Genomic DNA, 15,269 nt, shown 5'->3' with positions numbered 1-15,269 from the left:
ATCATTATAGGACCCACATGACATCGCTGGATCAGCGTAAGTAAATGAGGAACATATAACTTCACAGATTTTTGTTCTTTGCAGCAGGATTACTCAAATATTGGTAATTCTAATGCTGTGGTAAAGCAAAACTTCACTTCAATCTACCCACTTCAGAGCTTGCCAGCCACTACAATTTTATTCCCTTTAGATCTCCTACAATCCTTAAATTAGTTTTCCAAATATATTTCCAGAAGATACTTAAGTTATCTGGTCTCTCTTTGTAAGGCAAAGAATCAGATCAAGCTCATCACACGTATCAAAAAAGGAGCAGGGCACAGTTTTCAGATGCAGAGGCTTCCTACCGCTGCCCCCTGAACTCACCAGCTCTTGCAGAAACAAGTCGTTGGCCATGTGCACAATTCGATCTATGTGGATGATGCCCCCGATGCTGTTCACCTCGAGGTCAGAGAGGAACGTGAGAACAAGAATAGCTTCCACCAAGAGCTGCCTGTACTCAGGCTGGGGTACGTGGTTCAGCACCGACTCCACGTGCACAGCAAACTTGATTTCACACGGGGTCATCTGGCGAGTTTGAGTGGAAATGGAAAGAAAAACTGACAAATCACAAGACTAGATCCCCACGTCCTGCAAGCACTTAAATGTATGCTCCTCTCTGCACACGGGGGTAGGCTGACTGAAGCGAGCACCATTTCTGTGCAGCTTTAGCACTTACAGAGATTTTTTGTGTTGCTAGACCCTGATCCTGTGAACAGGACAGCTTTCCGAAGACTGCTCCAGCCCTGCGATCCATCACACACACGTTTTAGTTGCATACAGGTCTGCTGATGCTTAGCTGGCAAATTAACTCTTTGCTCCTCATGCTGTGGTCTCACAACACACTGCCTTGTAAGTATCTTTCTGGCATTGCAGGTTAGTTGCAAAGCCGAAAGTATTGTTGAGTTTTAAAAATAACTGCTTAGAGTGAAAACTCTTCAACACGGAGATACAGCTGTATTTTTGGTAAAGCAGCCTGATTTGCACTGCCATAGCTCTATGGATGTTATGTGAAAGGCTGCTGCCTTAGGAGGTTTGTGCTTACTTCGATGGACTCCTTTAAATGCCAAAATTAGATACTGTCTAGGTCTGACAGGCTGAAAATATAAGCCTATTTGTCTACACAATAGGAATAAATAAAGCTCTCCATTCTGAAAAAAAAAACATGTTTAATTTTGGCAGAAAATTCCAGCTCCTCTCTTCAGCTGTTACCACCATCCCTCTGAAGAAAAGGAAGCCAGAGACAAATCTGAGGGAACCAGACAGGAAAAAAAGTCTCAGGCACACAAGCACCTCTCTTCCACTGATGGGTTACAGTTCACAAGAGTTCATTTTATAGGTGTAAATTCAAAGCAGAGCACCTAAAGATAGAGTGGCAATCCAGCTAAGGAAAAAAAAATATGTAAGGAAGGGTTTACGGATATAAGGAGTCCAAGATTTGGTTAGAAACAATCGTCCTTAATTGGTATTTACTTTTGAGACTGTAATGCCAAAATACACTGGCTGCTGTTGCAGCATATTAAAAAAGAAAAGCGGCAAGCAATGTGCCTGCTTCCTTCCAGCAAGGCCGTGCTTCCTCCTCACCCTGCCCAAGGGACTGCCATCAGCCACAGGCGCACGGGGTCAGCGAAGGTGTGCAGAGGGAGGCCTGGGAGACGGGAAAGCCTGCACACAGCTGCTCTCCCAGGCCTGCCTGGCAGGAACTCATCGGCACAGCCCCAGGGAAGCTGGCAAGGTGCTGGGGGAAGGACAGAAGATCTGGACCTTCTAGAAACCAAGGGCCTGCAGCATCTTACACTGTCAAACCAAACATTCAGTCATGGGGCTAGAAAATCATTGGCATTGTACTGTACCTCTCTGGTGGTTGAAGAAGGAAGGACGTACCCTTCAATGGACAGACCATGGCACTGAAACATTTTGACAATGAACAGAAATTACAGTTCTTGCAAGAAATCCAAGGGCTCTCTGCTCTAAGCCAGTATGTAACAACTTTCAGTTTAAAAAAACACCACCAAACCCCCCCAAACAAAAACCACAAGACCTGTTAAAAATATGATTTCATCTTTGCTGAAAAAGTTATGTAACCTGGCAAACATTAGAAATAGCCTGACATGACACGTAGTGAGCGTGCTGTGCTCCAGTTCAGCTACTAAAGGGGAAAAAAGTACTTAGAGAGCCACTACAGCAGGAAGCACACAAAGGAGAGAAACAAATCAATGAGAACATTCTGTGGGAAAGGATGTGAAAATAAATGATAATGTAAAAGCATGACAACAGACCACGAAAGTGAGAACCTTTTTTTTTTTTTTTCTTTCATTTTCCCTAAAACAACATGAAGTGTTTTAGATCCAGGGCACCACAACTCCAGCATGTCAATATGTTGTGGCGATGGACATGGGCCACTAACAGTGGGGGTGAGGTAGTGTTAGAAATACCAAGTGGTATACAAGAAAAGAGTGACAAAACCTAAATGGTGAAAAGTAGGCAGGCTAAGGAATAAAACATCTGGGTACCCAAGGTATCAAAAATGCACCAAGAACAAGAGAGATATTTTACGAATCGTCCAAAGAGAGTTTAAGAATTAAATGTTGAAGACAACTTAAATAAGCACAAACGATTTTAACAGCCAGAGAAAACCATTCAAATACTCCCAGCTATTACATTAGGGTCAGGACAGAAGTGATGCTCACTCTGCTGAAAGATCCCCTTAGCAAATAGCCACGAGGTCACATATGACTCGTCTTGGCTAACATCAACACTAACAGCTTCAGCGTAAGTGATTTTAGAAGGACAACCAAAATCAAAGCTGGTGATACACATTCTTCCCAACTGTGTAGGCATGAACAGCTCAGTGCTGCAACGTGCCGAATGCTGGCTTTTATCCAGCAAATCAGAAGAACAAATGTTCTTTGAAATGAATAAAAATTCCTAATTCTTCTCTCCTTCTTCCTGGAGAGCTGTTTCAAAACATTTCCATATCCCTGGTCTTCAAGGTGCTGACAAGGACTTACTTTTCACTTAAAAAAAAAAACAACAAACAAATGTTAAGAATGCCACACAGCTCAGAAGAGCCAGCAAGAAATCTCAAGACCTTTTGGAAGAGCCAGTGCAGTTTCCTACTTCATTCCTCACAGCCTTTCTGAACTGCAGCACACCAGCTGCACTGCATCACAGTGTCCCTCAGCAGCACTGACTGTAATTTGTATTGGGCCACAGGTGATGCAAAACAGTGACAGAATAGAATCATTCAGCCAAAATTCAGTGCTGGTGGTTTCAGGGAAAAACACTTTCAAACACATGAACTTGTGTTAATGGAGCCCTTTTATGTTCAAAAGACACACTCCTACTGACTCTAGTTTCCACCAGACTTCCAGCTGAAGACCAGCTTAAACTCCCATCAACATGCCACCTCTGGACCACCACTTCCCCAAGTCACTGTACAGCTTGCTTGCTTCCTGCCCTCCGCAGCTGTCAGCTTACCTTCTGAAGGATTTTCCACACTTTCTCATAAAAGCCAACAGGAACTCTGTTAATAGCACCATCAAGCCTCCTTCTGCGCAGCCACTGCCCTTTTCGGTCACCCCAGCTCGTGTCTCCACTGGACCGAGTAGGAGAAGTACTAGTGGGAGATGATGGAGTACTGCCCCTCTGTAAAAAAATTAAAGCCTTGGTTAGCTGCTTACTACCACCCCAAGGGCTCCTCCTGGGGAACACATCATTCTGTTAAAATGTCACCTTAAAACCAGGGGAAAAAAAATACAGGGCATGTCGTCATACCAGATGATGGAGCAGGCCTGACCCCTTTCTATTCCCTTCACAACAAGCTTTACCTCTCCAGTACTTCAATCATTTCTCAACAGAACAGGCAAGCAGTTCAACAAGGCATAACCCAGTAAACTTCACGGCTTGGCTCCACACACGGCCCGACTGATTTAACAAGCATAAGCTGTCGGCCAGGGCAGCATCACCGGTGTGCGAGACGATGGGATTTGCAGGCAGGTCTGACTCACTCGGACTTCAGGCTCAGTTTTGTAAGAGAACCAAAGGGTCCATGCATCCAGCAAGAGAGGTCTTCAACGCAAAAAGCTCCATTAAAGTAAGCAGATTAAAAATTGACTTAATGTGGTCATGTAATCATCATGCCTGCCTCTGTGTATCAGTCAGTCTTATTTCCCTTCTCGCTATTGCTCTATTATTTTACTCTACCAGACTTGAAGATTAAATTAGGCAGCCAATCACCTTCAAAGCTGTGGCACTACCACCAACTTCTGATTCCCATTTCCACACACGCAGTCTGCCTGCTCTTTGCACTCACGGAGACTGTGCTCTTCTGTTTCCTTTCTCTCTGCACATCTACTACTTTCAGCCCAGAAAGGACTTCACTGACCGCCCCATCTCAAATCCCATCATCTCCGAGTAAGTAACCGCCTGAGCAAAGCACTTACGAAGGAGAAAACTAAGATTGAAAACTGTTTGTTTGCTCACTGATTCTACACAACCAAGCTCTGCACAGACCAGCAAATGAGAAGAGCCCATTTCTACTACTACCAGTATCAGCGAGGCATAGGTGGTGTTCCTTTGATGTTTTGATGCTTGCTGTTCCTTTCCACTGCACACCGATCAAGACAGACAGAACTTCCTCCACCCTGCTGAGCAAAGCTAGGGGATGCAGGAGGTCAGCAAGAGGATCAGTGCCAAAGTAGAGAAATCCATCTGCATACAATAATTAATCTGGCCATTCAGGTGGTTCAGAGAAGCAAAGATGTCATTGAACAATTCTGTGCACTTGAATCAAACACACAGTTGAAGACTGCCTCTCTGCACTGGTTTGTGGGCAGACAGAGACATCAGCAACCTGGCAGTTGTCAGGCCAGGCCACAGGGCTAGTGGTGCTCTGCAGATGTGTATTTAGGACACTTGGCAGGTGTGCCACTGACAGCAAATCTGCAGGTGCAGAGAACCATAAATCACAACTGCCAGTTCAAGGTGCATGTATAGTTGCAAACTTTCCATCTCTTCACAACAGACTTGGAGCCTCAGACTTACTCCAAATTGTTGAGGTCTCTGTTGGTAAAATATTTAAACAGTAATCTTCCTTCTTAACAGCGAGAGCTAATGAAGAGCTACAGTTCTCTGCCTTGAAAGAAGGTAACTGTGTGAGGAGATACTCATGCCCATAAACCCCCCGTCTCAGCAACCTGAAGCCATTCTGGGTTCATTACTGCCCAGAGACTGCCAGCATTTATCAACGCTACGTTACTTTTAAATACTGATGACACCTGTAAGGTAATCCACCATCAAGTAGCTAAATCTGCTATAATGTTTTATCTGCTACAACTGCTTAAGCTTCAGAAGAACCAAGTAGATCTAAATGCAAGACTCAACCTCTATTAAAAGATTACTAATGAGAACTGGTTATCAATTAAGATGAACAAAAGAAAGAGGCGGGGTTTGAAAAGAAGTTTGTAGGCAGGAGAAGTCACAGGAGGTGTCTAGAACTAAAACCCTTGGGAACACACACAGGGTGAAGAGCAGGTGCAGAGCTGCAGACAGTGTTTTACCATGGAAGTGAACATGCTGCTGGGCATGGAGTGGCCCTCATGAAAGAACTACAAAAAAACCAGACAGACACCAACGTGTCAGCCAGCCAGCCATGACAGAACAGGATGCAAACAAGGTTAAGTAACTCGTTTGTGCAAAGACAAGAAACATGGATTAAGCTCAGGTACTCAGGGGAAAACTGCAAGGGCCCCTGGGCCCCTTGCAGTGCTGCACATCAACTGACCTTGGGGCAGCTGCTCATTCCCAGGGCCACCATGAGGCAGACCCCACGGTGCCAGGAGCCCCCACGCCATCCACTGAGCTCCAACGCAAACCGCCACAGTTTAAGACGCAGGTAGAAGCCTCCCTGTGACTTACAGCTGGCAAAAACCCCAAGCTCCCTCCTTCCATTCCCCGTTCACTGCAATGCCAGGAGCTACTCTGCACGAGAAGGCCATCCTGCTGCAGAAAGTCTGCGGGCTGCCAGCTGGGAGGGGGCAGCATTAAACAAACAGATGCACAGCAAAAAATTCTGCTGAAATGCAGATGCAGCACCGCAGACTTACAGCACTTTCCTGTAACTGTCCACCCCAAGCCATGCCTCCTTATTCACCATTAATGGTTCTGACCCAGGCAAAGGCTTGATGTTTGGACTTGAGAAACAATGGCAGCAAACAAGAGTGCCGCAGTCACTCAACACCTGAGCTCTGGTGCAAAGAGATGGTAGCACAAGTACTTGAAATGTTCCTTGTAACACAAAGTTGATTCCCTCCCCACCAAAATGACATTAAATTTATATCTAGCGTATTATTTGAAGGATGCAGTGAGATGAGGCAGGAAGCAGCATGAATGGCAAGGTGGGGGGAACAAACATGCAACCATAGAATGGTTTGGGTTGGAAGGGACCTTAAAGACCATTTAGTTCCAATCCTCCTGCCCTGGGCAGGGACACCTTTTCCAGTAGACCAGGTTGCTCAAAGCCCCATCCAGCCTGGCCTTGAATGCTTTCAGGGATGGGGCATCCACAATTTCTCTGGGCAACACAGCTCCAGTGCCTGACCACCCTCACAGTGAAGAATTTCTTCCCAATACCCAACCTAAATCTACCCTCTTTCTGCTTAAAGACATTACCCCTTCTCCTATCACTACAAGTCCCTGTAAAAAGTCCCTCTCCAGCTTTCTTGTAGGCCCCCTTTAGGCACTGGAAGGCTGCTGGAAGGTCTCCCTGGAGCCTTCTCCTCTCCAGGCTGAACAAGCCCAACCCTCTCGGCATGTCTTGTCTTCATAGCAGAGGTGCTCCAGCCCTCTGATCATCTTTGTGGCCCACCCCCGGACTTACTCCAACAGGTCCATGTCCTTCTTATGCTGGGGGCTCTGGAGCTGAATGCAGTAGTTCAGGTGAGGTCTCACAAGAGCAGAGCAGAAGGGTGAGGGGCAGAATCACTCCCCTTGACCTGCTGGCCACACTTCTTCTGATGCAGCCCAGCATACGGTTGGCTTTGTGGGCTGTGAGTGCACATTGCCAGGCCACGTTGAGCTTCTCATCCATCAACACTCCCAAGTCCTTCTCCTCAGGGCTGCTCTCAATCCATTTTCCACACAGCCTGTATTTGTGCTTGGGATTGCCCTGACCCATGTACAGGACACCTTACACTTGGTCTTGTATTTCATGAGGTTTGCGGGGGCCAACCTCTCAAGCCTATCCATGTCCCTCTGGATGGCATCTCTTCCATCCACCGTGTTGACTACGCCACACAGCTCGGTGTTGGCAAACTTGCTGGGGATGCACTCAGTCCCATTGTCTGTGTCACCAACAAAGATGTTAAAACAGCGCTGGTCCCAGGATGAACTCCTGAGGAACACCACTCATCACTGGTCTCCACTTGGACATTGACCTGTTGACTGCAACTCTTTGAGTACAACCATCCAGCCAATTCCTTATATACCAAGTGGCCCATCTGTCAAATCCACGTCTCTCCGTTTTAGAGACAAGTATGTTGTGTGGGACAGTGTCACATGCTTTGCACAAGTCCAGGTAGATGATGTCCAGGAGTCCAGCCAACTCCTCCTCTGTGCAAAATACCAAGTTTCCATCTAATCTAATGCAGAAGCCACACAAGAACGACATTTCCAACCCCAAGAAAGGTCCAAATATTTCAGCTGGGGTGCACCTCTGTATTTAAAACAAATTGTATTAAAACAAAATAATGCTGCCACCTAGTGCCTAGTCTTTCTTCCTTCCTGGAAGGGCCGAAGTCAGACGCCGGCAGTGCAACTGTGAACCCCCAAAGCCACTTCAGGGCCCGTGGAAAGCCACCAGCAGCACCTCCACAGCCACAGCCACAGCACGAGGCTTGGCTGTGACAATGCTGAGGCAGCGGCATGACTTAAACACCACAAGCAGGTCTCATAACAGACACTGCGTTTCACAGGTGGCTTTGCTTCCCTGCCTGGTCATGTCCTACGAAGGATCATTAACTGATCTTTATTGTCACCATGTCAAGGCCATGCAGAAATGCCACTCCTTTCTGAAGGCTCATTGAGCAAATTGTTTCACAGAAAGGAAAACATGAAATATTTCCTTCAAAACGTGCAGAAATGGCCCCAGATTAAATGATACAGGCTGCCTCGTTAAGACGGTCTTTAAACAACAGGTTTTAATACAAAATCATAGCATAGCTGAATTGGAATTCACCTTTAATGATCACCTAGTCCGTGCTATGGGCAGGGACATCTTTCATTAGGTCAGGTTGCTCAAAGCCCTGTCGTACCTGACCTTGAACACTTTCAATGATGGATGGCATCCAAAACTTGTCTGAGCAACCTGTTCCAGTATCTCACCACTTTCATAATAAAAAAAAATTTTTATGTCTAATCTAAACCTACCCACTTTCAGTTTATAACCATTGCCCCTTGTCCTGCCACTACAGGCCTCCGTAAAAATCACATCTTCATCTTCTTACAAGCCCCCTTTATATAATGAAAGGCTGCAATAAGGTCCCCCTGGAGCCTTCTCTTCTCCAGGCTGAATAACCCAGGCTGGAAAATATAGAACCATTCTTAGAAATGCATTTTATTTGACCACTACCTTCCTATTTATCTAGAGCAAAAGAAAATTACTAATAGACACACAAAACAGAGAAATCAAAACCACTCGTAACAAAACCATCAGTCACATTCATTCATAATATTTTGTTGGGTTTTCTGTGATATCTCCCCATATACTCTGTTGCTGTGTAATTTAAAGTACTGAAATTAAGTGTATTCTAGCAGCAATCATCCCACATTCCTGAAGAAACAAAACAGGAAGAAAACAGACCAACATTTCTTTTCCAAGTGTATCTTTTCCAAAAGGCATGTGGACCACCTTAGCAACTTGTACGGAACACAAGAATGAACACTGTTTGCATGAAAGCTTCACTTTGTGCATCTGACTTTTCCTTAGCTAAAGATGATAAAAGAGCTGTTTTAAGTTGGTGCTGTGAATGCATTAGTTTGTTCAAGTTCTGTATTTAGGCATGTGAAACAAAAACAAAAAAGGGAGCACATTTTTGGAGGAAACATCCCCTTACTGCCTTCTATTTAGTTACCAGCACATCCCCTTACTGCCTTCTGTTTAGTTACCAGCTTTAAATCAGACCCTTGGAAATTTCTGCCATTTACCAAGAATAAAACCTAACATAACACAGTTCCAGAACAGCTGCATTTTCTGATGAGCATTGACAGAAAACCCTCACCTGCTTCATCTCACTCTTCAATTTAGTAATACCACTTCTTTCTGTTTTGGTTGCTCCAGAATGCCCCATTTCATGAATAGAAATTGCAGGGCTAGATGAAGAGGAATCTACAGGTCGCACTAAAAGAAGCAAATGGACATTTTTAAAATTCTAGGGGTAGCAAAACAGATGAAATTGTATCTAGAATTTAAACACATATCCTTTCAGAAGTGTACAATGCTCTTCATGACAACATTCTTTGAAATCACATCAACAGTTCAAAACCTGATTGCATCAAGTAAAGGGCCTAGTTCCATATTGGGGTCTGATTTTCCATGACACTGAGCAATTGTAGCCTTAAAAGATGTTAGAGTTACAATGAGTCTGTGAGGGCCAAGAATGAACCCAGGATACAGTTGACATGCCAGTTGGGAATATGTGGGCACCAGAGACAGGCTCCTGGAAGGCAGGCTACATGTGACCTTGTTATGGTTTTCCTTATGGTCTGTTGTGGTTTAACCCCAGCTGGCAACTAAGTGCCATGCAGCTGCTCCCTCCCCCACTCCACCCTTCCCTAGTGGGATGGAGAGGAGAATCAGGGAAAAGGTAACATTCGAGCACCGAGATAAGAACAATTTAGTAATTGAAATATAATAACAATAATGCTAACAACAACAACAACAATAATAATAATGATGATGATGATAATAATAAAGGAGAGAGAACGGGAGAGGAATAAAATAAAGCAGTGATCAGCAGGCCCTGGCCAACTCCCCCCAGTTTATATACTGAGCATGATGTTCTATGGCAGGGGTCCTCAAACTACGGCCCGCGGGCAGGATACGGCCCCCCAGGGTCCTCAATCCGGCCCCCGGTATTTACAGACCCCCCGCCGGGGGCTGGGGGGGGAAACCAAGCAGCCGCAGATGACGGCCTGCCACTGCATCCGCGCGCCGGCCCCCTGGTTAAACAGTTTGAGGACCCCTGGTCTATGGTATGGAGCTCGGGCTAGTTCAGGTCAGCTGTCCCGGCTGTGTCCCCACTCAATTTCTTGCGCCCCTCCAGCCCTCTGGCTGGCAGGGCCTGAGAAACTGAGAAGTCCTTGACTTAGTATAAGCATTACCTAGCAACAACTATAACCATCAGTGTTACCAACATTAATCTCATACTAAATCCAAAACACAGCATTGTACCAGCTACTGAGAAGAAAAATACTATCCCAGCCAAAACCAGGACAGGTCATATAAAATTTCTTCATTTTAAAAGCTTGCCTTCATATCAGTGAAAACTTGATACAACCTTATTCCAGTGCACAACAGCTTCCATTGTACTTGTTTTGTTTATTCCACAGCAGGCAGACACAGGTACTGCCCACCCATAATTAACACATTACATATACCTCTATTTTATGTGCTGAGAGAGTAGATTCCTATTCATAAGACAATCTAACTTTATATTTATAGTTCTCACTTAACATACAAAAGTGCCCAAGTGGACAACTTACAGCTTCTTTCCACTCCAAACTCTTTTCCACTGAGAATATGGTGCAGGAGATTTTTCATATCAAAGGGGCTTAGATTCATCAAACTCTCTGAAGCTTCTTCACCTAGTTTAAAAAAAACACACGCCAAAACCAACAAAAGAGACAAATTATCACTATAGGTGGCTTTACAGCTTGTTTTCTTAAGTAAACTGCTAATGAATGAAGTTCAATCACATTTACCTTTGTAGCTAAGACTGCCTTTAAAAAACTAATATGCAGAGTCAGATTTCAAAAATATGTTTCAGGACTGAACAACAAACACTGAATGGAAATAACACTATTGGCACAGTGAATATTATGCTGCACCTTGTGCAAAATCTTACTGAAGCTGCTGATGAGAAAGCAGTTGCTCCTTTGTAGGGCAAGACCACTTGGCAAGGCATTACAGCCATCTCCCAAAAGCAGATGACATGTAGATCTCAACTACAGGCCAGAGTTATTCTATAAAGAACTGCATGCGTGTGGATTAAACGATCATGCTTGTAAGTGAGAGATATAAAAAGCACATGCATACACATGAGCACACATGTATACACAGACAAATCTCCCATAGGAGAACACAAAAAAAGGCAGCAATGAAGCCGAGGGCAGTGTACAAAGCAGCTGGCATTTAAGGCTAAGGAATAACAGCAGGGACCCCAGGAAAGACAGGCTTTGACTGTGAACAAAACAGCTTCCACTATTCAGCTACAGATTTGGGGACAACAGGGCTTTCTGTACATTCTTCACACAGAAAAATTGTCCCAGAAATGACTTGGCTCCTTTTGTCAACCTAAGGGAGAAACCTGCTATGCCCCAGTGGCAGCTAGCCGCTGAAGTTAGAGAGCAGTAGCATTCAAAGTGGGCTCCATCTAACCAGCTACCAGGGACCCCCCCTCTTCACTACATGAGGGAGAAAACTGGGGAGACCAGAAAACATGCTTCTACAAAGTTATCCCCCTTTAGGATGTGCTAGGGCATTAGAAATGGTAACAAGAGCTGACAACATAAAAATATGGCCCAGATCGTGCTCCTAAGTGTCCTACATATGTTTGACTATATATGTCACTTCAATTGATTACTTTTCAAGACTGGTCCTTCTTAGACTTCTGACCCTTTTCAATGGGGAAAACTCTTCAGTGATTTTTCAGATCTCTCTTCAGTCGTGATTTCTCTCTAGTTTCAGTTTTTTCTTCCAAAATAAGTTTAAAAATACTTTTGTGTTGCACCATTTGTTTGTTACTTCTTGGGTTTTTGTAGGGCATATGCAACATCCTGGGGGCCTGTGAGATTATTTTGTTTACTGACCTCCTGGCAAAATAATGTTTCACTAGCTGAAATCTAAACAGCAGATAGTTTTCAACTAAGCACATTCAAGGGGAGAAGGCATACACATAAAAGGAAGATGATCAGCAGTTACTTTGAATAAAAAATGACCGGAACTATGAATTAAGGCTCAAATATTCAGAAGATACCTAGGGTCCCATTCCCATTGACATTAATAGCACAGGCTCCCTAAATATACACACACATGCAATTTGATGACCTGGACCTCAAACACATACTGAGAGTCAGGGGACTTAAGTATTTAATATCCACTTCAGTTTGAATAACTGGGGGATGGAGGGACAGGAATCTTTCATTGAATCAAAACGAAAATTATTTTCAAAGTTTTTTTTTTTTCAAAGCAAAAAACTGCATATGCTGAATGAAGAATTTAATAAAAGGATTTAACACACAAAAATGAAAAATCAACCACTGAGGTGAAGCAGAAATAATACTGTAAGTACCCTTATGATAAAATTGCTCTTACCTGAGCATTTCAGACTTCGAGCCAGCTCAGTGGCCATCACCTGAATTATCAGACCAATTCGGAGCCTGAGCATCTCCACAAAAAGACTAGGCTGTGACCGGACATACATCGCCAAGTACATAATTATTTCCTGTAGGGACAAATCCATAAGGGCACCTATTCAGAGTGGGTCCTCTTGGCTTTCCCAGACACAAACACTGGCATCACGCTGGGCACAGCTGAAGGAACCCTTTTTACACATGCTGCATACCTGTGTCAGGACTGCAATACTGATGTCTTGGCCGCTGGCTTCATAAATAAGATCTGTGAGCTCCTCAGGTGGCAGCGGGCTACAAGAAGGCAAACCACAGTTAGCAGTGACTCAGGCATCTGCTATTAACCTCTTGAACAAGCACTGGAGCCAAGTCACCCAGAAACCCCTTTGCACCACAAAGGTCCTATGAGTCTGCCTGGGTGGCTGCAATTCCTTCTGAAGGTGAGGAGTAAGTTTTAAGCCACGGTAACAGCAGCAGAACGGTACAGGCAGGAAGATGAAGGGCAGGCTGCTTCTGTAACTGAGGCAGAGCTCCAACTTACGTGGTGATGATTTTCTCACGGGGTTCTGGTGGCAGGCCCACTGTAAGTTGCTTGTGGTGCGAGAGAAGGTCTGTGCATGCCTACCATAATAGGACAGAAAGCAAGAGACCTTTTTTGAGTCATGTGGACGTGACAGAGCTTTTAATTCCCAAAAATTGAAAGGTTGGACCAGATGATCTTTGAGGTCCCTTTTCAATCCGGTATTCCATGAAATAAGCAATTCTTTAACAATTTTTAAGCGCATTTCTATTAATTACCAGACATGCAGATCCAGCAGAATGCTGTTAACTAGTTGCCAAAGATCCCCTGAGGCTAACAGGGCTATGAGAGTCTGCCCAGGCTGAAAGCCTGCTTCCCTGTTCAGTGAAATCAGCAGCATGATGATTAGGGACTCCAGTGGGGCTGGCAGATCAGTAAAGGACTTTCTCATAAGATAATTCTTTATTTAAGACAAAAAAAAACATTTTTAATGAATGAAAATTGGTAGTATTAGCTAAAAAAAAATTCTGCGTACTAATAAATCTCTTCACACACCAAACATATTGCATCACATTCCTGAATTAGGCATCTTGATATATTCTGAAATAGGTGCTTCCCCCAGTACTACAATGTTTACTCTCTTGTATCAACCTCCTTTAAAACTAGGTGTTCAGTTTACCTGTTTTAGCATCCTGAATCAAAGACCTCACAGAGCACTGATCGTCTAATTTTTAAGGGTCTGTTTTCCCTCCCTTATGTGGAACAAAAGAGATCATCTCTACTCTTTTCCTCCCCAATTCTTTGTTGTTATCTTCTTGATTTAACATACCCAGCTTTCTGTGAGCATGTCTGTACTGGTCCATCATGTCTTCAGGATGGAAAAGGTTATGCACTTAATGAAGTACTGAGCAGGGCGATTACCACAAAGTGCTCTCCGCAGATATGACTGTCACCAAAAAAAGGCATCCTAGGTGTGACAGCCAAAGCTTTGAAAATGGCCAGGAATTAGTGAAAGAGCTCTTCAGAAATATGCAGGGTAAGCAGGAAATTAAACAAATACTTTAGAGTACTTGAGAGGAAACGTTTTTGTTATGTTCAAAATAAATATGTACCCTTACAGTCAATCCTTCTTCTTGCCATATAATAGTCCCAGATATTTTAATGCCTTCAACCATTCATATCCACACACAGAGCAGACTGTCTGCCCAATGGGACGGAAATTGGCAGAACATGCTTTTGCATCACTGCTAGCATCTTGACATAGTGATGCTCCAAAAGTGTTCATGCAACCACAACAGCAATAGATAATTACCAATGACAACTACAGTTTTCAAAGCACATAATTAAACTTCTCCAATTAACTGAGATGAAATGAAGCCTTCACAACCATTTACAGTATGACATTCTTGGTCCATGCCAACATTAGCACAGTTCATAGTACAGATGAAAGGTAAAGATGTCAAAATAAGATTTTAGATCAGAAAAGTGACCAATGTTATTGAAAAATGCTGCACTATGTATGTTGTGAAGTAAGATCAGAAGGGCAAGCACAAGCCCCACCAGCAAACCGGTAGTTTATGTTGGTTTCCAGGCAGGGAACTGAATCAACATTATTTATATTTCATACCTCAGCCAGGACTTCTACTCTTTTCTTGAGTATACCAGAAATGTAACGGATTAAACCCCACTCTTGATTGAGGCCTGCTTTTCTGTAAAGCTCATTGAGCAGGCAGTGAACAGTAACGCCGTACTGTCCATCCAGCTCTGTGTCCCAGTCAGCGCCTCTGCCAGAAAAGACACAGAAGGTAACAGTCATTAGATAAAAAGCTACACTGCTTAACCTTACCACACAACAAGCAGCCTGACTTTGATCCCATTACTCATTTTGGTGACAGAATTAAGTAGTGCATGGGACATGTGGGCCTTCACCAGAGATTGGTTGTATGTGGACAAAACCCTCTTGACACCAGGAACCTTCATATTAACTTGAGCATCCTCTTAGCCATGAGCCTGTGACTCCAAAGCAATCACCCAAAGGATTTTCCACCAGACTTCAGAGTATGCACGCAGATAGTTTGCTGGAGGA

General features: G+C 44.1%; 1 protein-coding gene across 5 annotated transcripts in view; it reads right to left on the bottom strand.

Moving 5' to 3' along the window:
* Nucleotides 1-15,269, bottom strand: part of PHKA2 (phosphorylase kinase regulatory subunit alpha 2) — a 49,171-nt gene that overhangs the window by 5,090 nt on the left and 28,812 nt on the right. For 3 of the 5 annotated variants that reach the window (XM_055701734.1, XM_027810863.2, XM_055701736.1), the window contains 9 exons: nucleotides 14,811-14,967; nucleotides 13,205-13,284; nucleotides 12,879-12,957; nucleotides 12,629-12,758; nucleotides 10,798-10,899; nucleotides 9,315-9,433; nucleotides 3,517-3,684; nucleotides 1,890-1,943; nucleotides 364-564 (listed from right to left, as the gene is read on the bottom strand). In XM_055701734.1, coding sequence (XP_055557709.1) covers nucleotides 364-564; nucleotides 1,890-1,943; nucleotides 3,517-3,684; nucleotides 9,315-9,433; nucleotides 10,798-10,899; nucleotides 12,629-12,758; nucleotides 12,879-12,957; nucleotides 13,205-13,284; nucleotides 14,811-14,967 — 1,090 coding nt within the window. Of the gene's footprint in view, nucleotides 1-363; nucleotides 565-1,889; nucleotides 1,944-3,516; nucleotides 3,685-9,314; nucleotides 9,434-10,797; nucleotides 10,900-12,628; nucleotides 12,759-12,878; nucleotides 12,958-13,204; nucleotides 13,285-14,810; nucleotides 14,968-15,269 lie in introns of those variants that run through there. The other 2 variants (XM_055701735.1, XM_055701737.1) reach the window with 2 other exon arrangements.

Source organism: Falco cherrug, chromosome 2 (assembly GCF_023634085.1).
Source record: "Falco cherrug isolate bFalChe1 chromosome 2, bFalChe1.pri, whole genome shotgun sequence".
In the NCBI taxonomy this organism is placed as follows: Eukaryota; Metazoa; Chordata; class Aves; order Falconiformes; family Falconidae; genus Falco; species Falco cherrug.
Note: the sequence above shows the minus strand (reverse complement) of the source record. Positions and strands in the feature narration are given on the sequence as shown.